Consider the following 21047-nt stretch of genomic DNA (forward strand, 5'->3'; position numbering starts at 1 on the left):
GAGACAAATTGTTCTTTAAAGCTATATTTCTGTTGTATTTCTCAATATGAAACATTTTGTGATTCCTTTATGAAGGACACTATGCAAATAACTTGCATTATATGAAAATCTACAGAGAATTTCTGAAATGTTATCTCACAGTTATCAGTTGATTAAGCGGGGTCTGGAGAGCTCTCAGGAATCAAGTTTCTGCATGGATAGTAAATTTGAGAAGATCAGGTCTCAAGCAATGGACTTAAAGAAAATGGTGTTCATTTAGTCATTATTGGTATTTGATGACTGAAAATGAGAGAAAACATTTGGACAACAAATTGAGATTATGATCTCTGTGTGCCAGAGGAATTGAGAAATCAGGAAGATTTCTTTGTGCAATTGACTACAGATATTCTAGAATTGTCCTCTGTTGGATAGTCAACTCCAACTTCTTTTTCTTGACAAAGTCTCAGTCCTTGTGATGTTACAGTATATTGTTGTAGAGGTGTACGATTATGAGCCCAGTCACGCAAGGCACTGAACATCCTCAACAGCCAGTGGCACCTTACAGAATTCAGCCAATAATCCTTTCTGTCATTACAATAGCAGCTATAGCAATCTGTTGTAATGTCACAAAGGATTGTAACTTCAAAGTCAAGAGTAAGAAGCAGGAACAGATGTACTCCGAAACTACAAAGATCCTGTTTTCCTTCAAAAGTCCCTAGTAATGAAAAATGGGGAAAGGAGATACAGAAATTAGCTGATATAAACAGTATGGTTACTGAATAAAATGCTTTCCAGTTTTATATGGTGCAGTCAGCCAGTCTTTAAAAGAACTTTAGATAAGAAATGTCCATAAATAAGTATTGTAGCCTCAGCCTATATAAATAGATTTCTTTGACTTTTACATGATATGAATTATGAACAGACCATTAAGTTAGACTGGTTATAATATCACCAGTACCAACTGAACAACATTCAGTCAATGGGTAATTTAGTTCTAAATCCAATTAACAGTTATGAAATGTTGTATACAAACCTTTTCACAGTAACATAAGTTTATGGGTCAAATGCTAGCAGGGGATTGCACACTGGTGCCTGCCAAGAAACCTGTGTACAACGGGGCAGTGTGGGAGGGAGAAGTGGGAGTGAAATTTTCTGCCTTGAATTTGTCTCCCTGCAGAACTCACTGACCGGAGCAACAAGGAACATTCTGAGATTGGGCCAAAGGGTCAAGAACTGTGATCTATACGTTTCTGCACATGTGCTTCTTGATGTCATAATTCCACCTGTGCACTTCCCCCCAGATTATTTCTGTTCTAATCAGAGACAATATGACAAGTGAAGTTGTATATAGGGCCAAAGTCTGCCAAAACAGGGATGCAAACTCAGCCCTTCCAACATTAATATGCAACCATTTTTGTAGCTATACAACATATTTACATAATTTGGCCCATATATTTGGCTATAACCTAGCAAAACTGAATCCTGGACTACAGTTGTATAAAAAGCAAGCCAAGTTCTTCTTTCAGTTACACTAGTGTAAATGTAACATAACTTCATTGACTTCACTTGAATTACCCAGATTGACAATGGTATCATTAAGAACAGAATTTGGCCCAGTCTTTTTTTTGCACTGCACTGTCATCATAGCCAAGATGATAATATACTGAATCTTTATGAAGTGTAATAAATCCTGATTCGAATGATAGCAAACAGGAACATGTAAAAGGTGATCTGCCAAGTCTAATTTGAATTTTCCAGAGTGACGTTTTTGGTTAGTAATTCTTCAGTGATACATTCACAATTTTTAAACAGTATATATAAAATCAATATTTTTCCCTAAAAGCCTATTTCCATTTAAATAAACAACGATGGTGATCACATGTAAAGTCATTACTACTTTCTACAATAACCATAACTGTATATGGCATATGAATCATATCGCTCACCTAAAACAGAGGTCAAACTCGAGCCAATTCACTGATAGAGTAGCATGAATTTTATGTCTGATTTAAGCATAATGAGGGTATTAACTATAGCTATACAGGTTCATGCTGCTCTAACTCAAGTGTTCACTATTTCTGAAGTAAAAATTTGCTTTGGTCTGAAAAGTGTAAATTTTGAGTACAAAATCTGAAAGAAAAAAGTGTGACCATTTTTAAATTAAATGAGGAAAAAATGATAGTCTGCTTTTCAGACCTTTCTTCATTTTCCTCAGAGTGCTTTTTTTAAAGCACTTTAAAAAAAGATCCTTTGTGGTGCACTAGTTCATACATGTGGAGTATATTTTGTCATCTTGGATTAGTAGGTAGATGGTTTGCGTCTTGGGAGAAGTGTTCAGATGAGGGGTTTTTGGCCTGAGACTCTATAGACTTAATGAAGTATACACCTGTATCACAGAACAATAGATTTTGTATTATATTGTGCCTCCCCAAATAATCCTGGTGCTGGAAACCCGATTATCTGTTACCTTTGATCTTGTGTAGCCATTTACACCTCTCTGAAACGGGGAGGGTAACTTTTCACAGGGGTAAAGGACTACATAAAGTACAAGGTAGTGGATGATCAGGCCCTGTCTGCTTCAGAAAACCCCTCCTAAAACCCAAGTGTTACTGCCAATATGCAGCCTCTTTGTACAGCGAAGCCACAATTTGGCCCTTTGTACAGCATTTACTGCGAATGATGGAATTTCTTGAGCTATTAGTCACAAAGCACCATGCCAAAAATCACAAATCAGTGTTCTACTTATGGAGGCTAAAAATCTAGAACTCAGTACTGCATCCAAACAGCCAGGACAGATATTGGACAGATCTTCAAGGCGAGCCTATTGGGTTAGTTGTAGGAGCTCCTGCAAATCCTTATAAATACTTCCTCTATTCTTCATTACTGTAAAACTTGAAGTAACATAGTCCATCTCAGGATGTCATGAAGAGAAATTAGGAGAGCTCATGATAGATACAACATTCATGAGAGTCACCCTTCTGTTTTGTAGTTTGGTAAAATGATTGGCAGGTTGGAAAATCAAATGTGTAAAGTGGTGCTTAGCTTACCTGGCTGTGTGCATATAGCTCAGTGAGGTATACCCCTTTAGCACACATTTTAGCACTGCTTGTAATTGTTGGTGACCAGGACATGGGTGGTCATGCCCAGTGGTTAGAGCAGGAATCAATAGCAAGGAAACTGAGCCAAGCATCAGAGCTGGAGTCTGAGGCCAGGCACCAAGCCAAGGGTCAGCGACAGTCAGGAATTGGAACAGAGAGACAGGACCGGGTGACCTTGGAGTGAGGCAAGGCAAGAGCAGCTATCACAGCTGTGGGCAAATGCTTTGATCAGCCACTGAACTGGAGCTGCTGCTGGTCTGAAGGCTCTTTCAGTCAATCAAGCAGCCTACTACATACCAGACTGTTAGGTTGCCAGAGCCTGGCTCTCCTGAAGGCCCTGCTTCTAGACTAGATCTGGTCCAGGCACTGATTCCTGACACTAATATACACTTAGCAGGAATTTTGTTACATTGTGTCAGAAGCTACAGTGATCGCCAAAGAAGTTACCTCTCCTTAGTTTTGGAAAAGTTTTTGACCAGCTTGACACAAGGTAGCAGTAGCAGTGAAGCCTTTTAACTGGGTCCCTCTGTGAGTGCAACTGCTTTTTAAAAACATATAATGTGTTTTGGTATGCCTGGTATTTCACTGTATATACTACAAATGTAACTATCATTGCAATTTGTCAAGTGTTTTTCACGTCCCATGTCGCAATGAATGCCCATTTCCTCACTCGGTCATAACAGTAGCAGCTCTTGGATAGAGAGAAAAAGGTAAATCTACAAAAGGTGCAGGGAGGGAGGCACAGGCAGCATGATTCCTCTCCACTGATTTTATTTCTGTACATTTGGAAGGCCACACTCTCCTCTCCCTGTGTGGCAAGGAAAACTTCATGCCCTCCACTAAGAGGACGTGCTGGGAACTGAACTGCAACTTACTGTTTTTTTCCAAGTAAACTGCCCCTTCCACAGGTTTGTCTGCAGGAGAGCATAATGTAGCTACTGGATTCACAATGCATATATAGTAAAGAGATAATTGAAGTGTACTTTAGGGGAGAATGATGCTTCTTTATCCCATTGCAGTCATGTTACAAAAATCAAAGGGGATTATGTCAGAAATTTCCATCATTCTATAAATGGGATTTATATGAATATGCACTATAGAAATGAATATAAATTAATTGTACTGTGTCAGAAAATGATCCCCCTCCTGCCAAAAAATCTAATTTATATAAAACTTGGTTTCACAGGTGTATTGAGAACTATACAGGAGCCCGTTGTGAAGAAGTTTTGCTACCTAGTCTCAAGACCCAAATTAAAAGTGAACTGTTTGCAGCTTTCTTGACTTCAGTAGTTGTTCTAGGAATTCTTGTAATTGGAGCATTCTACTTCCTTTGCAGGTAAAAGTGCTTCAGAGTACTGAAGCTAGTCAATCAAGTAGAAATTTATTTTCAGGTAATCATATACTAATTATTTGAATTTAAAATTATGTAATGAATTATACATTAGATACGCATGATTATTCAGCAAAATTAATCGACCCTTTTGCTCTTAATATTTTATTTTCTAATTTGTAGTTCTCTGGAATGCCTTTTTCAGCTTTGTCAGCTGTAGTCACTTTACAAAAGCTCGTTGTGACCCACAGTTTCCTATAACAACTGAAGGCATATCCAGAATCAGAGAGTACAACACATTAAGGTATAACTCACTTTACATTGCCAGTTTTCAAAAAAGTAGAGGTAGAAGTCCGTCAGCTGCAGTGCTCAGAAATCAGAACACTGGCTAAAATTTTCAAAAGCATCTCATTATATAGGATACGCTGTCCCATTGAAAGACAACTTAGGCACTTTTGAGAATTTTACCCTTCAACTGTAAAAATAAAATGTACTATAGAATTACCACATACAGGGACAATTTCTGACTCTCTCTGTATGGCTGTGCTGGGAATGGGGAGAGCTGAGCTATTCTACTGAGTCAATTTGGTAGCCACACTAAGAGGGTTAGCTCCAGTCCAGGAGCACTAAAGGCACAGGTACAGAGGAATCTGAAGAGGACAACCTTAGAAACAGCCACGTTCAGGAGCAAGCTCAGGTTCAAGTTTGTTTGTTATTTAAGTTACTAAAAAAATGCCAAAAATGCCAGCGGCTTACAGCTACTGTTACCTTAGGTCTGGACTATAATTAAGTTTTGCCAGCATACTTACGTCAGTTAAGAGCATGGGGGGAAAAAAATCACCTCCCTAGCTGACATAGCTATGCCAGAAAGAGCCCTAGTGTAGACACAATTAAACCAGAAAAGAAGTTAATTCAGGGAACTGACATAAGCAAGAGAACCCTTTTTCTGATATAAACTGCATCTCCGTTAGGATGGTTTGCCTGTATAGCAAGCCATACCAGCAACCCCTGTCTAGCATAGACAAGATTGTAGATGTTTGTACAAGTCAGCACTAACAGTAATCTCACAGTTATTACTTTAAAATACATTTGTCGGCCACCTTAAAACACTGGTACTTCATAAGCCAAAAAACGTTCCTGTAACATTTTACAGTTGTGTGGTATTTTAAAAAAAAAAAAAAAAAAAAAGCGCTAGGAGTTATACTGGAGATTAAGATAATAAATCAGGTTCGTGTTCCAGCATGACACAGGAAACTTTTTTACACAAATGAACGATTCACTATCTGCATTATTCACATATACTTGGTTTGCTAGACATCCCAGGTATCCTGTTTTTACTTATGCTTATTCTCCTGAGTATCTGGAGACTATAGTTAGCTCAGGGCTAATATTAGTGCCCTGACTTAACTCAGATGTATATAGGTCAGCCCAATCAGTAGTCACACTTTAACAGCAAGGGAGTAGATCAACAGTACTTTTCCAGCTCATACCCTGTCATAAAACTATCTGCACATATTTCCACCTTTACCAGCCAGCATTTTAATCCCTGAAATACAGTCTAGTTCACTTTTATTATTAGTGACCACTAACTTGTGGCCTAACTCCACGAGCGGTCTTTGCTCCAAAAGCTCTCACACATTGCTCACTTGCAGCCTTCCCTTGGCTGTGACTGACTAGGCCTCCTGCACTTCTCATTTCTTTATCCCTCCAAATCCATGTTGGGCCCTCTATGGAGCAGACTCAGTTGCTCCTCTGAAAGTCCCTTTTCACAACTAGACTTGTTTCATCAGCTGATGTAATGAAAACTTGCTGAATGCTCATTTTTCCCCTTAACCAAATACAATCAGAAGAAGCAAAATTATTTTATAGAAATACTCTCAATAATCAAGAGACAGTTGTAAAGGATATCAAAACTGTTGCATTCACCATTTTGATTAAATCAGTCCTCCCTATCATTGGAGCTTAATGAAATGGAGAGGGTTTCCTGTCTCAGAGGAGCTAGTGGCAAGAGTATTCACTTCTAGAATTGCTGTGAATTCACCGAAATAATAATAAAACAAGGCCTTTACTAGCCTTTTAAAATACATGCCAGCAGTCTTGCAGTTCTTTAGAAGTGAGATTTTCTTTTGGGCAGAGGAGCTGAAAAGTGACCCCAATACAACAGAACTGCAGAGGTTTTAACATACACAGGATGCATAGCACAGGAGTGATCAAGCATAGGGACTCCTCTCCTCATGCATGCAGTAGAGCTGGGGAAGGGGCGCAGACATTGACCCCTGAGTCCACAGTTTAATGGCTAAAGATCCCTGTGCATGGGTCGTGCAAGGGAACACTGCCACTATTCTAATTCAGGTACTAGAATAACATCCACACAGAATGCATGCAGCTTCCCTGATCATTGGTTTGCAGGGTGATCCTAAACTCCATGTCCATTGACTCAGGCTTTGCGCAGGGGATGTTCAGGATTAATAACAAAGGGGCAGCAACTCAGTCTTTCCATATTGGATCTTGTATCCAGAATATAACACAGACTACTGTGGGAGATCTCAAAAAACAAGGGACTGATTTCTCTTGTCATAAAGAAAGGAACTTCACTTGCTGTATAAAGGGAATATTAGCCTTGTAGTCTTCATCACTCCAGAGAAGCCTAATATGGTATTGCTTTGCTACTGCCTAAGGCCTTGTCTACACTGGCAAGTTTCTGCGCTGTAAAGCAGCTTTCTGCGTTGTAACTCCCAAGGTGTATACATTGCCAAGCCACTTAGTGCACAGAAACCACCCCGATGAGAAGCATGCAGCTTTCTGTACTGGGGCTACAGCGCCACATTGCTGTTGTAGACACCCTGGTTGACTGGCCTCCAGGAGGTGTCCCACAATGCCTGTTCTTGCCTCTCTGGTCATCGGTTTGAACTCTACTGCCCTGCCCTCACGTGAGCAACCGTCATCCCCACCCCATATATTCCTTTGGAATTTTGAAAGTCCTGTTTGCTCGGTGACATGTGCAGTGTCTCAGCACATCCTTCCAGGTGGCCATGCCTGCTCCAAGCACTAGGCAATCCCCCACTTGGAGCAACGCTGAGCTGTTGGACCTCATCGACATTTGGGGAGAAGAGGCAGTCCAGTCCCAGCTACGTTCCCGCCGTAGGAATTATGATACCTAAGGACAGATTTCACAATGCATGATATAAAGGGGCCATGACTGGAACACACTGCAGTGCAGGATCAAAGCGAAGGAGCTGTGGAACACCTACCACAAGGCGTGGGAGGCAAACCACCACTCCGGTGCTGCACCCATGAGCTGCCAGTTCTACAAAGAGCTGGACGCGATACTCAGTGGTGACCTCACTTCCACCGCGAAGGCCACTATGGATACTTCAGTGGCTCGCATGCCAGCCGAGAGTGGACTGAGCCAGGAGGAGGAAATCTTGGACGAGGATGGGGAGGGGGACCCAGAGGCAGAGGACGACTCTGAGGTCAGAGATGCATGCAGCCAGGAGCTCTTTTTTACCCCAGAGGCTAGCCAGTCACAGCTGTCGGAGCTTGGTGAAGCGCAAACAGGAGAGGAGGCCCCTGGTAAGTGAATTTGATTTTGGGAATCACTGAAGAGAGTTCTTGGGGACAGGAGGGTTGCAGAAAGCAGGCTTGTGTCTGTATGATGCGTGTAGCACCACATGCCTCGTCTGAGCGGCAAAACAGGCTGTTGATTGACTCCCTCACTTCACGGGAATTTCCCTCAGATTTCTCCAGGAAACCCTCATGTAGATACTGGGCAATCCACTCCCACAGGTTCTTTGGCAGAGCTGCTTTGTTTCTTGCCCCATTAATGGTAACTTTTCCGCGCCACTCTGCTGTTACTGGAGGGGAACCATTGCTGCACACAGGCGAGCCGCATAAGGGCCAGGGCGGAAGCCACAGTCTTGGAGAAGACCCTCCCTTGAGTCCCTGCTCCCCCTCAGCAGCAAGATATCTTCCATAATGAACACAGCCTGTGGATAATGTGGGGAAAATGATTATCAGGCCCCCACTACAGTGCTGACTCTCCCCAAGAGCCACGTGCCTGGGAACACTGATTTACCCTGCTCCTGTGGCTACTCACCATTTTGCAGGTCTTGTGGCTCATGTGTGCTTGCCTGGGGTCAGCCAGTTAGTGACAGCTGTGTTTTAAATCACTGAATTAGTGTTGTGTGTTGCAAACAATACTGCTTCTGTAAAATGTTGCATTTATATTCCACAGAGATGACCTTGGGAGCCCAGCCTCCCTCTTTGTTATTGGCAGCTGAATGGCTGCACAGAATTAGAAAGCAGCCACGAAGAACTAAGGAGGATTTTCTATGTGACATTATGATGCATTCTGCGGCCACAAAACAGGATTCGAAGGAGTGGCGGGACCGCGAGAAGAGGGACCAAAAGGAGAATGTAGTGTGCCAGAATGAAGCCACAGAGCGGCTCTTAAACGTTATGGACCACCAAGCGGGCATGCTCCAGGCGATACTAGCACTGCAAACCAAGCAGTTCCCCACCCGCCCTCCCCTGCAGCTGCTGTTGCAAAACTTTCCCATGCGCCCCCAGACACCTCCAACACACTCTTATCAACCTCCTGGCTCCAGTCTGTACCCACTGCATTCCACTCCTCCCCCGTCACACTCAAGCACTGCGGACTCCCAGTACCTACTACACTCAACACCCGTCCCTCTGCAGTTTCGCACTGCTGAAGTACAGTACCCGCTGCACTGTACTCCAAAGGAGAAGGCTGGATATGATCCCTGGACATAAACAAATCTTAAACTATCCTGGGACCCCACCTCCTCCTGGGAACTTCCCTTCCCCCATCTCCCTCAGTGCTGATGTGTTTTTCTGTTTGTCTCTCTGCTCCGGTTGTTGTTTTTTAATAAAAGAATTGTGTTGGTGCGAAAGCAAACAGAGCCCTGCAAACCAACAGACAGTTATCTTAAACCTTCATATTGCATCATCTGCACCAATCACAATCCCCTCCTAACATTACAAGCACTGCACTCCTGAGCATAGCAACAAATATGAATGGCTTTCAGCTTCAGATTGCTGCCTCAAGGCATCCCTGATCCTTATGGCCCCATGCTGCACCCCTCTAATAGCCCTGGTCTCTGGCTGTTCAAATTCAGCCTCCAGGCGTTAAGGCCTCAGCGGTCCAGCCCTGAGTGAAGCTTTCACCCTTCCCTTCACAAATATGGAGCATACAGCATGTGGCTATAAGCATAGGAATATTGTCATCGGCCAGGTCCAGTTTCCCATATAGGCAGTGCCAGCAGGCCTTTAAATGGCCAAAAGCACACTCAACATCATCTGCACTTGCTCAGCCTATTGTTGAACCACTCCTTGCTGCTGTCAAGGTGCCCCATGTATGGCTTCATAACCCATGCCATTAAGGGGTAGGCAGGGTCTCCCAGGATCACAGTGGGCATTTCGACTTCCCCTAAGGTGATCTTCTGGTCTGGGAAGAAAGTCCATGTTTGCAGCTTCCTGAACAGGCCAGTGTTCCGAAAGATGCGTGTGTCATGCACCTTTCCAGACCAGCCTGCATTAATGTCTGTGAAATGCGCACTGTGATCCACAAGTGCCTGGAGAACATTGAGAAATACCCCTTCCGATTAATGTACTCGCTGGCAAGGTAGTCTGGTGCCAGAATTGGAATATGCATGCCATCTAATCGCCCGTCTGCAGTTAGGGAAGCCCATTTGTGCAAAGCCATCCACAATGTCACGCACGTTGCTCAGAGTCATGGTGTTTCGGAGCAGGATGTGATTAATGGCCCTGCACATTTCCGTCAACATGAGTCCAAAGGTCAACTTTTCCATTATGAACTGGTTAGCGACCAATCAGTAGCACTCTGGAGTAGCCAGCTTCCACAGTGCAATCACCACACGCTTCTCCAACGGCAGGGCAGTTCTCTTTCTTGTGTCCTTGTGCCGCAGGGCTGGGGCGAGCTCATCACACAGTCCCATGAATGTGGCTTTCCTCATCCGAAATTTCTGCAGCCACTGCTCGTCATCCCAAGTGTGTATGACGATGTGATCCCACCACTCAGTGCTTGTTTCCCGAGCCCAAAAGCAGTGGTCCACTGTGGTCAGCACCTCCATGAATGCCACAGCCAATCTTGTGTTGTAGCTACTTCGTGTGGCGAGATCAGTGTCGCACTCCTCTTGCCTTTGTAGTTTAACGAATAACTCCACTGCCACTTGTGACATGTTAGTCAGAGCGAGCAGTATACTGGTCAACAGTTCGGGATCCATTCCTGCAGACGTAAGAGGCAGCACGTACAGTACACAAACACCTGATGGTGCCAAATGTGGATGGAAGCATGGGACTGCTGGGATTCGAAACAGTGCATCATGGGGCATTGGGACAGGACCCAGGATCCTCTCCGCCTTCCCGCAACTCTTAATAGCAGAAGCGGAAGAGATGCTTTACGGGATAGCTGCACAGAGTGCACTGCTCCGAATACCGCTGCAAGTGTGAACATGCTATTGCGCAGGCAGCTGACAGTGTGAACACACAACAGCGGTTTCCTTCAGTGCTGTCTGAGCGGCGCTGTAGACATATCCTAAGGCTCTATACGTAGACAAAGTTTCCCAGATGAAAATCTTTAGCTCTTAATTGAGGTGATCAGCAGATCAGAGGTTTTTCAAGGTGGATGCTTCAGTCCATTCTCATTTCTTCAGAGTTATAAACAAGGATCAATAATCGCTAGTACATGGTGTTATGCTTGATTAAAATACATTGTTACCTATAAATCAGGCCACCCAGCTATCATTGAATCTTTTGGGGCTTAAGTGTAGGATTTATGGTGGGCCAGCCTGTGAGTTCATGTCATTCTTGACTTGTCCTCTTAGACAGTGTATTGGGTTGAAAAATGTAAGAAAAATTGAGTGTTATAAAATTCCTACTTTTTCACCTGTCTAATCTAGGCATTATGTTTGGTCTAGATTTGAAACTCCGCAAACAAAGTGGATTGCTCTGTTATATTTATTTATAAGAATTTTTATGGCTCTAGCACCATAGGATCTTAGCAAGTCATAAATGTTAATTAATTTAGACTCATACTACCTCCCTGAGATTAGGAAGTATAAGTAATATTAATTTATATATAGGGAAAATGAGATACAGTAGTTGACTTGCCTAAGTCACATAGCAAGTCTGTGGCAGAGTTGGGAACAGAACCCAGATCTCCTTTACCTTGTTGCCCCTTACCCTGGACTGTGTTGTTATGGCAGATTTCTGGGCTATGTATGTTATGTGTGGAAACGCTAGAATGTTCCCCTTATTTATAAAACTTAGGTGTGGCTGATGGGGAAGGTAGCTCACAAAAGAGGACTATGTGGGAAAAAGAGCTGGGAGAAGAGGGGAGTAATCCTCGATCTCATATGTATCTGAATAATCAAATCTTTATCAGCTATGCTCTGAAAGAATTTCAGTAAAAGTGGTCACTAGGATTTGTTTTTTCTTATGCCAGAGCTCCTTCCCAACCTGCCAGCAATCTGAAACAGCTGTATTATACTATATTTGATCATGCCCAGGGATTCATGAGCACAACATGCTTTTGGGAGGCAGAACCTGCACAAAGAGGGAAAATGGGAGAGAATTAGTGATAAAAGAGGGAGCATTTGAAATGGACAGAGGGATGGAGAGGGTGCATGAGAAAATGAAGGAAGGTCTGAGTGACATGGGAAACACTGCGGAAGGGAAGAGAGGAAAATGAAGAAATGGACAGTGGTGGGGAGACAGCAGGATAGAACTAAAGGGATAGAGCTTGTGGTAGACACAGTGGTTGTGTACAGCGCAGGGTAAAAGTGCTAGAATTTTCCATTGTCCATAGGGCCCAGAAATGATCTGGCTGACCCTTCCCATGGGACAGGAAGGTGGGACTTCATTATCAGAGGCTTTTTCTTTTCTTCTTTTGCCCCATCCTGCTTGTGGCAAAGTAAACAGCAAGAGTGTCATGGACTTTAATAGGTGTAGGATTGGGGCCTTTGTGAAGCTTTAAAGCCTTTCTAAAAGACCCATCCCTTTTTCTGATGATGTTCTTGACAGTTTTGCTATTTACTACAGTAGGATCAAGATGGGGCCTGAGGAATGGTAATTCTGTGTCAGATCATCATCTCCATCACATACCCCTTGGAGACAGTTTCTCTATTGGGGGTAAACAGAAACTGATAATCTCCTACCTTTGTCATTTAGAGAGATCCAATGTGATTTTCAAACAGTGACTTGACTCCTACAGCCTCCTTGGCTCCTATATGTAAAAAAAATCACTTCTCTGGTTACTAAAGTGCAGCCAGCTCTGGGAGAAATGTGGCAGTTGTTTAACAGAGCAACATTTTACACAACAGTTTAGGACAGGAAATCCTAACTGACTCCCCTGATGAAGTAAAGAAAGCTACACTATCGAACAAACTCTAGGGCTGTGTGTACACTGGGTTTTTCCTTCCCCAAATTTTCCAGTGGTGCAGCTCCATCATGGCTACTAATAGTGGAGAAATAGTGTAGACAGAGGTTCTGTGAAACATGATTTTTACCATCATTTTGTTCAGTGCTGCTCAGAGCAGACCTTTAATGGTCACATCGGCAAGATCGTGGTTTTATGTCTTCAGATAGAATGAAGTCTTGTAAAATGATTTTGTATATTTACTGGGAAACTTGCTCTCTACACCCACAAATATTGCATCATGTAGCAGGTACTACAAATGACTTGAGTTTTAGCAACTTAGTTTTCTTTGCTGTTTTATTGAACTCTATTCAGAAATTTTCTACTCTTCCATGAACAGCAAAACAGACATGTTAACTCTGCCTGTTTAGAAGAGGGAGCCCCTTTTACCAAAGTGTGGTACAAGTATGTCCACACTGGCCGCACTGAAAGTTCACCAAGGAAGGATATTCCAAACTGTCCTCCAGAATTGCTGGTATCTGTGGCATAGTGTCAACATTAACAATATTTTAGCAATAGCACCTAAATATTTACATTGTGAATTGAAAAAGGGGATTTGAAGGATTCTTCTTCGAGTGCTTGCTCATATTGATTCCAATTAGGTGCGTGCGTGCCGTCTGCAGAGAATTTCGACCCTAGCAACACCCGGTGGGTCAGCTGTGGAGTCCCCTGGAGTAGCGCCTTCATGGCACTTGATATATACCCCAGCCGACCCAGCGCCTCCTCAGTTCCTTTTTACCGCCCGTGATGGTCGTTGGAACTGTGGAGTTCTGCTTCGCTGCTCTCCTCTCTCCCCAGCATAGTTTATTGTAAATAGTTTACAGTTAATAGTTATAGTTCTTGATAGTTATAGTTAGTATTAGTGGGGTTGTTTTTTTTTTCCCCTCCTGCCCGATTTTTCTCTTGGGCTCATGCCCAAGGCTCCGGGATTCAAGCCCTGCGGTTCCCGCTCTAAGCCCATGCCAACGGGCAACCCCCATGACTCTTGCCTGAAGCGTCTGGGGGAGTCTCATCAAGCAGACAAGTGCAGGATCTGTAAAGGGTTTTGTCCCTGGACTAAGAAGGAGTGGGACTTCCGTTTAAAACAGCTCCTCATGGAGGCAGCTCTTAGCCCTCAGCCTCCTGTGGTGTGCCAAGATCCGGCACCGAGCACCTTGGTGCACAGCGCCCCAGCGGCAGCGGTAGGAGCTGCACCGCGGTTGGAGTCTGAACGAGACCCGCAGCACCGACGCACCCCAGCACCACAACCAACTTCATCGGCCCGGTGTTGCTCCCATTCTCCTGGCCAGAAGCAGCACCAGAAGCCAGAAAAGGGTGGCCCGCCTCCTCAGAGACCAGCCTCCCTGGAACCACCTGTGCACATGTGTCCCACAGGGGAGCGTCTAGGGGCACAGCCTACGGTTTGTGCAACGCTGACTCCGGCCCTGAGGGGAGAGCCGTTGAGTCCGGTGCCTCTGGACTCCCTGACACACAGCGTGGTTGAGGTCCAGTTGCCGTCCACCCCGGATGCCTTTTGCTGCCGCAAGGGATCTTATTGCCATGACGGCATCGGCATCCCCTCAGCCTCATGCCAAGGCACTGGTTCCTGTATGTGCGGCACCGTCCCGGGGCAAGCTGTCCCTAAATCCACCCGTTGGCACTGTCGGTTAAGCCACGGCACTGATCCTGTTCTCAGCACCGTTCCCGACGCCACTTGCAGTCCCGACAGCGCTCTGACTCCCGGTGCTGATCTTCTACACTGCGCCGATCATACTTGTGGCGCCGGTCCGACTCCTGGCAACAATCTGCCCGCCGATCTCCGTTGAGGAGCAGATCCTGGACCCGACGCTGCTCTCGCTGCCAGTCATCATCTTGACCCAGGTCCAGATCCAGGCGCTGGTCCAGGTCCCGGCACCGCTCCCCAGCGTCACAGCACCATTCCCATCGCCTCGTAGACGTGACCCGGCGCAGATCCGCTCAGCACCACTGTAGCCCTCACGTTCCACTTCTCGTTCTTCGGGATCGCGTTTCTCCGAACGCCGCCATTTGGACCACAGCCACCTGGACTCAGGGGCTGGGCATTGGCAAGCACAGGAGCAGGGTCCAGTTCAAGGGCCCACTCAGTGGCCGTTCTGGACGCCCTGGGTGTACCACCAGGCCCAGGGTGCTCTGTCTGGGGCTTCTCAATCAGCCCCGTCCAAGCCACGAATGTCAGAGGCTACCACCAGTCGGCCCGCCCTGGGATGCATGGAGACCATGGCGCCTTCCCTCCCTGCTTTAGGACCTCCCCCAACACCAGTTCCTGGTCCAGGTCCTGAGATAACTGGCACAGGACACCCGGGCCCAGCCCCACAAGAGGCCCTGGATGACCTTCTTCCCACTGCGGCCTCCTCCTCCTCCCCCAACGAGGTGGTGGCAGGCATTGCAATCTCGGGTCCCCCTCTGATAGACCTCCGTGTCCACCAGGACCTTCTGTGTAGGGTGGCGCAGAACATGAACCTGCAGGCGGAGGAGGTGGTAGAGGTGGAGGACCCAGTGGTTGATATTCTGTCCGCAGAAGCTCCATCAAGGGTGGCCCTACCCCTTATTCGGACCATCCAAACCCCCGCCAGAATGATCTGGCAGACACCTGCATCCATCCTCCGGACTGCTAAGGGAGTGAAGAGAAAATACTTTGCCCCCTCAAAGAGGTATTATCTGTTCACCCACCCACAGCCCTGCTCGCTTGTGGTGGCATCAGTGAACGAGAAAGAACGGCACGGCCAGCAAATCCCAGCACACAAATCGAAGGACGCCAAGTGCCTTGATTTGTTTGGGCGCAAAGTTTATTCCTCAGGGGGACTTGAGCTCAGGATTGCTAATCAGCAGGCGCTCCTGAGCCGTAACAATTTTAACTCCTGGAACTCCATGCTGAAATTTAAGGAACTAGTACCTCCTGAGTCCAGAGAGGAGTTTGGGGCTTTGGCAGAAGAGGGAAAAACAGAGGCACAGACCTCGCTGGACGCTGCAGACTCCACTGCTCATACTTTGTCCTCAGGGATTGCGATAAGACGTATCTCCTGGCTACAAGCCTCCAGCCTACCACCAGAACTTCAGCAGACACTGCAGGACCTTCCCTTTGACGGAGAGGGCCCGTTTTTGGAAGAGACGGATTCAAGGCTACAAAGTCTTAAAGGCTCAAGGACAATAATGAAGTCCTTGGGCATGCACACATGGGCTACCCAGCGGAAACCCTTCAAGTCTCAGGAGCCGCAACAGCGCCCGTATCCTCCTCAGCCGAGGCAGGATTTCTATAGGCAGCGGGGACATAATGGCAGGAGGAAGCCCTCTAACCCCCCCATCAGGACAAGACCAGGGCCCGACCAAGGCTTTGTCTGGCTCAAAACAGGCCTTTTGAAGGGATGCCTGAGGACGGTGTACCGGACCTCATTCAGGAGTCTACCCCACCTTTATTGAATCGTTTATCCCATTTCCACCGTGCTTGGTCTCTGATAACCACAGACTGCTGGGTCCTCCACACGGTGGAAGTGAGATACTCTCTCCAATTCTCTTCCTCCCTGCCCTCCCATCGCCCTTCCCTATCCCTCTTCAGGGACCGTTCTCACGAGAAACTCCTTATTCAGGAGGTTCAAACACTCCTCACAATGGGGACAATCGAGGAGGTCCCGAGGGAGCTAAGGGGCAGGGGGTTTTACTCCCAATATTTCCTAATCCCCAAGGCAAAGGGCAGGCTTCAGCCCATTCTGGACCTGTGCGGACTCAACAAGTTCATGGTAAAGTTGAAGTTCTGCATGGTCTCCTTGGGCACCATTATACCTTTCCTGGAGACTGGTACGTCACCCTCGACATGAAGGACGTGTATTTCCACATAGCGATTCATCCAGCACACAGATGCTTCCTCCACTTTGTGGTCAACCGCAAGCACTATCAGTTCACGGCCCTTCCCTTCGGTCTTTCGATGACCCCCTGAGTATTCATCAAATGTATGGCAGTTGTGGCGGCCTTCCTTCGTCGAGGGCAGGTGCAGGTATACCTTTACCTCAACGACTGGCTTATCTGTGGGCACACCAGAGAACTGGTGCAGTCCCACCTCCGCTTGGTCATGGACATGTTTCGTCGGTTAGGCCTTCTTCTCAACATGGCAAAATTGACACTAGAACCGACCCAGAGAATAGAATTCATTGGGGCGGTTCTGGTCTCTGTGCAGGCACGAGCCATCCTGCTGGATGCTCATTTCCAGTCTATTGTGGCCCTCGTCTGGAGCCTTCAGAGCTTCCCAACCTCATTGGCAAGAAGCTGCTTGAGTTTTCTTGGCTACATGGCTTCCTGCATATACATGACCAGGTATGCCAGACTTCGACTCCACCCGGCTGGCATCAGTCTATCGCCCAAGTTGGGACAGCCTGAACTTGATGGTCACAGTCCCAGAGTGGCTCCTGGCCTCCCTCCACTGGCGACTAGATCCCTAGGCGGTATGCAAAAGAGTTCCTTTTCACAGCCCACAGCCCTCCTTGTCCCTCGTCACGGATGCATCAGCCCTGGGATGGGGCGCCCACTTAGGGGACATTCAGACACAGGGCCTATGGCCCCCATCCACACTCTCCCTTTATATCAACGTCCGGGAGCTGATGGCAGTGCGACTTGCTGTCAAGCCTTCCGGGAGCGGCTGCAGGGTCGTTGTGTGGCGGTCCTTGCAGACACCACCACCGCCATCTTCTACATCAACAAACAAGGGGGGGCCCGTTCCCCCCCCCATCAGGAGGCCGTTCGACTGTGGGAGTTCTGCATAGCCCTCTCCATTCACCTGGTGGCGTCCTTTCTACCTGGGGTCCAGAACATGCTGGTGGACCACCTGAGCAGGTCCTTCTGCTCACACGAGTGGTCCCCCTCGACCAGATGTCATCCACCCCATCTTCCGAAAGTGGGGGTTTCCCCAGGTCGACTTGTTTGCCTCCCGCAGCAATCAGAAATGTCCGGCTTTCTGCTCCGTCCAAGCCCGCTCCCTGGGCTTTCTCACAGATGCCTTCCTACTCCCGTGCACGAGTCAACTATTTTACGCTTTTCCCCCGTTCCCCCTGGTGCACAGGGTCTTGCTCAAAGTGCACAGGGACAGGGCGTGAGTGATTCCGGTAGCTCCGGCGTGGCGCAGGCAGCACTGGTACACCACGCTCCTGGAACTCCCTCTGGACGCTCCAGTCCCATTGCCTTTTCTTCCAGACCGGATCACTCAGGATCACAGTCACCTCTGCCATCCCGACCTACGATCTCTCCACCTCACGGCATGGATGCTGCGTGGCTGAACCCTTCAGAACTTCTCTGTTCAGAATCTGGGCAGCAAGTACTGATGGGCAGCAGGAAACTCTCCACTAGGGCCACGTATACGGCTAAGTGGAAACGGTTTTCATGCTGGTGCACTCAGCACAACATGCTCCCTCTCTAGGTGTCTGTGCCTCTCATTTTGGAGTATCTCGTGGACCTAAAACTGCAGGACCTGGCAGCATCCTCTGTCAGAGTTCACCTGGCAGCTATCTCGGCTCTTCATCCGGGTGCGAATGGCCGCTCTGTCTTCGCCAATCCCATGGTTGGCAGGTTCCTCAAGGGCCTGGACCGTCTCTACCCACAAGTTCAACAGCCGTCCCCACATGGGACCTTAACCTGGTCCTCTCCAGACTCACGGGGCCCCCATTCGAGCCACTAGCCACCTGCCCCTTTCTTTACCTCTCCTGGAAAACAGCTTTCCTGGTCGCTATCATGTCAGCGTGGTGGGTCCCCGAGCTGAGAACCCTTACCTTGGAACCAACTTACACGATCTTCCATAAAGATAAGGTGCAGCTTCGGCCTCACCCGGCCTTTCTTCCCAAGGTTATATTGGCCTTCCATAATCAGCCAAGACATTTTTCTTGTTTTTTTTTTACCCAAAACCGCATGCCAGTCACCAGGAACAGCGGCTGCACTCCCTCGATGTCCGTAAGGCCCTTGCCTTCTACATTGAGTGTACGAAGCCGTTCAGGAAGATGACCCAGCTCTTCATTGCAGTGGCGGACCAGATGAAAGGCCTCCTGGTCTCGTCTCAGTGGATCTCTTCATGGATCACGTCCTGTATCCGCGCTTGCTATGATCTGGCCGGTGTACCGACCTTGCCCCTCACTGCTTACTCCACAAGGGACTAGGCTTCATTGGCGGCGTTCCTAGCCCAGGTGCCGATCCATGAGATCTGCAGAGCCGTGACTTGGTCCTCAGTACACACTTTCGCTTCGCACTATGCCATCGTCCAGCACACCAGAGACGACGCGGCATTTGGTAGAGCGGTCCTACAATCCACGTTGCTTCACTCCGACCCCACCACCTAGGTAAGGCTCGGGAGTCACCTAATTGGAATTGATATGAGCAAGCACTCAAAGAAAAAACGGTTACTTACCTTTGTAACTGTTGTTCTTCGAGACGTGTTGCTCATATCCATTCCAAACCCGCCCCCTTCCCCTATGTCGGAGTAGCCGGCAAGAAGGAACTGAGGAGGCGCTGGGTCGGCTGGGGTATATATCAAGCACCATGAAGGCGCCACTCCAGGGGGCTCCACAGCCGACCCACCGAGTCGTAAATTTTATCCGACGGCCGTGCACATGGCACGCACACACCTAATTGGAATGGACATGAGCAACACATCTCGAAGAACAACAGTTACAAAGGTGAGTAACCGTTTCTTTAATTGAGAGAACTGGTTTTATGTAGAGGAGCTCTGAACATGAATTTCTGTTTTAACAATTATTAATGCTATATGGCCAACTTCTGGCCCCTGCTGTGGAGCAGCACAAAGGGGCCATACAGATAGCTTAACCGGTTTGCTGAGCAAGAGCAAGGACTGAGTGTGCCAGCTTCCTGTATAGCACACAAGGGGGTGGGAGAAGAGAGATTCCTTGGACATTCCGGAATCCTCACCACCTATGCAGATCTAGGCATACTCCAGTTGGTATCTAAATGGAACTAAAAAAATGGCATGAAGATAGACTACTGAGGAAAGTAGGAAGGTATTCACAGTGCTTGGTGTTACTAAGAGAGCAAAAGGAAGATTTCACTGCAAGCTATTCAAAATGTCTGTGGAAGTCCCCTGGCACTCCTAACCCCAGGAGGAGACTGTACAAGCTATACTAGAAGAGAGTAAAAGAGGTGGCTGATTTGAATCTAGTCTATAATCCACCTGAGACAGGTTTTTTTTTTTCATTGCGTTAAGTTATAGGACATTATGACTTGAATTCCCAAAATAGAATTTAAAGGGGAAGAATAGAGCATAGAGGGGGCAAATGGAACACTAGGGATAGTTATAGATCTGTGAATTACTGACATAATATAAACCCATGTTGACTGGTTAAATTACCTGTGTGAGAAGAGTATATTAACAAACAAGATCGGAGCCATCCATCTAAAACACACCGTCTAGGAATAGAGCCATCAAGGCAACACATTGTGTGGAGGAATTAAAGTCACCACAGGACAAAAACTGGACACAAAGGAGCAAAACTGGCAGCTTCTGTCGAGACAGATGTCTAAAGTGGTTTTTTTTTTTGTTTTTTAAAAAGAGTCAAGATGGTGAGCTAATGTATTTTATTGGATCAACTTCTATTGGTGAAAGAGACAAGCTTTCAAGCTCCACTGAGCTCTTCAAAAGAAGGTTAACTATGTTTAAAACAGCTGTGTAGAAAGCATTCCTTTCTTCAGCATTTTGAATGGGCTTTTAGCAGATTTAAATGATTAATTAGTTCAAATTGTATTACAGTGACCAATTACATAAAAAAGGCCTTAGAGGCAGCCCAGAGCAACGTTAGCTGGGACCCATACACTGGAGTTCTAATCCTGGCGTTGCTACAGGCATGGTGTGTGGTTCTGGGCAAATTTCTTCCGTTTCCCTCCTACCTCACAAAGGGGCTGAATATTAAAGTTTGTCAAGTGTTTTGAAGTTGCCAAATGCTAATATTACATTGTTAGTGAAAGCATCATTCATTTACTGAGTCTCTCTTCTCTGACCAATATTTTCTCATTCTGTGTTTCTTCATCTCTCCTCCATCCCCCTTTTTTTGGGTCACTTATTCACGGTCAGGAAGGCCAACACTCGAAGGGCCAGCTCAACAGAGCGTGGAGCCAGCCTGGTTGAGACTACCAGCAGCAATGGCTGCAACAGTGAGTTTATTTGAAATTAAGTGGCAGGGTT

The 21047-nt window shown here is 46.7% G+C and overlaps 1 protein-coding gene across 5 annotated transcripts in view; it reads left to right on the forward strand.

The window, feature by feature from the left end:
- NRG4 (neuregulin 4) overlaps positions 1-21047 on the forward strand; it is a 63235-nt gene that overhangs the window by 37917 nt on the left and 4271 nt on the right. For 3 of the 5 annotated variants that reach the window (XM_037910480.2, XM_037910481.2, XM_043523917.1), the window contains 2 exons: positions 4264-4413; positions 7434-7874. In XM_037910480.2, the coding sequence (XP_037766408.1) occupies positions 4264-4413; positions 7434-7590 (307 nt within the window). In that variant the 3' untranslated portion in view covers positions 7591-7874. Of the gene's footprint in view, positions 1-4263; positions 4414-7433; positions 7875-20936; positions 21017-21047 lie in introns of those variants that run through there. The other 2 variants (XM_027830518.3, XM_043523918.1) reach the window with 1 other exon arrangement.

The sequence above is a fragment of the Chelonia mydas genome, chromosome 10 (genome assembly GCF_015237465.2).
Source record: "Chelonia mydas isolate rCheMyd1 chromosome 10, rCheMyd1.pri.v2, whole genome shotgun sequence".
Taxonomy (NCBI): Eukaryota; Metazoa; Chordata; order Testudines; family Cheloniidae; genus Chelonia; species Chelonia mydas.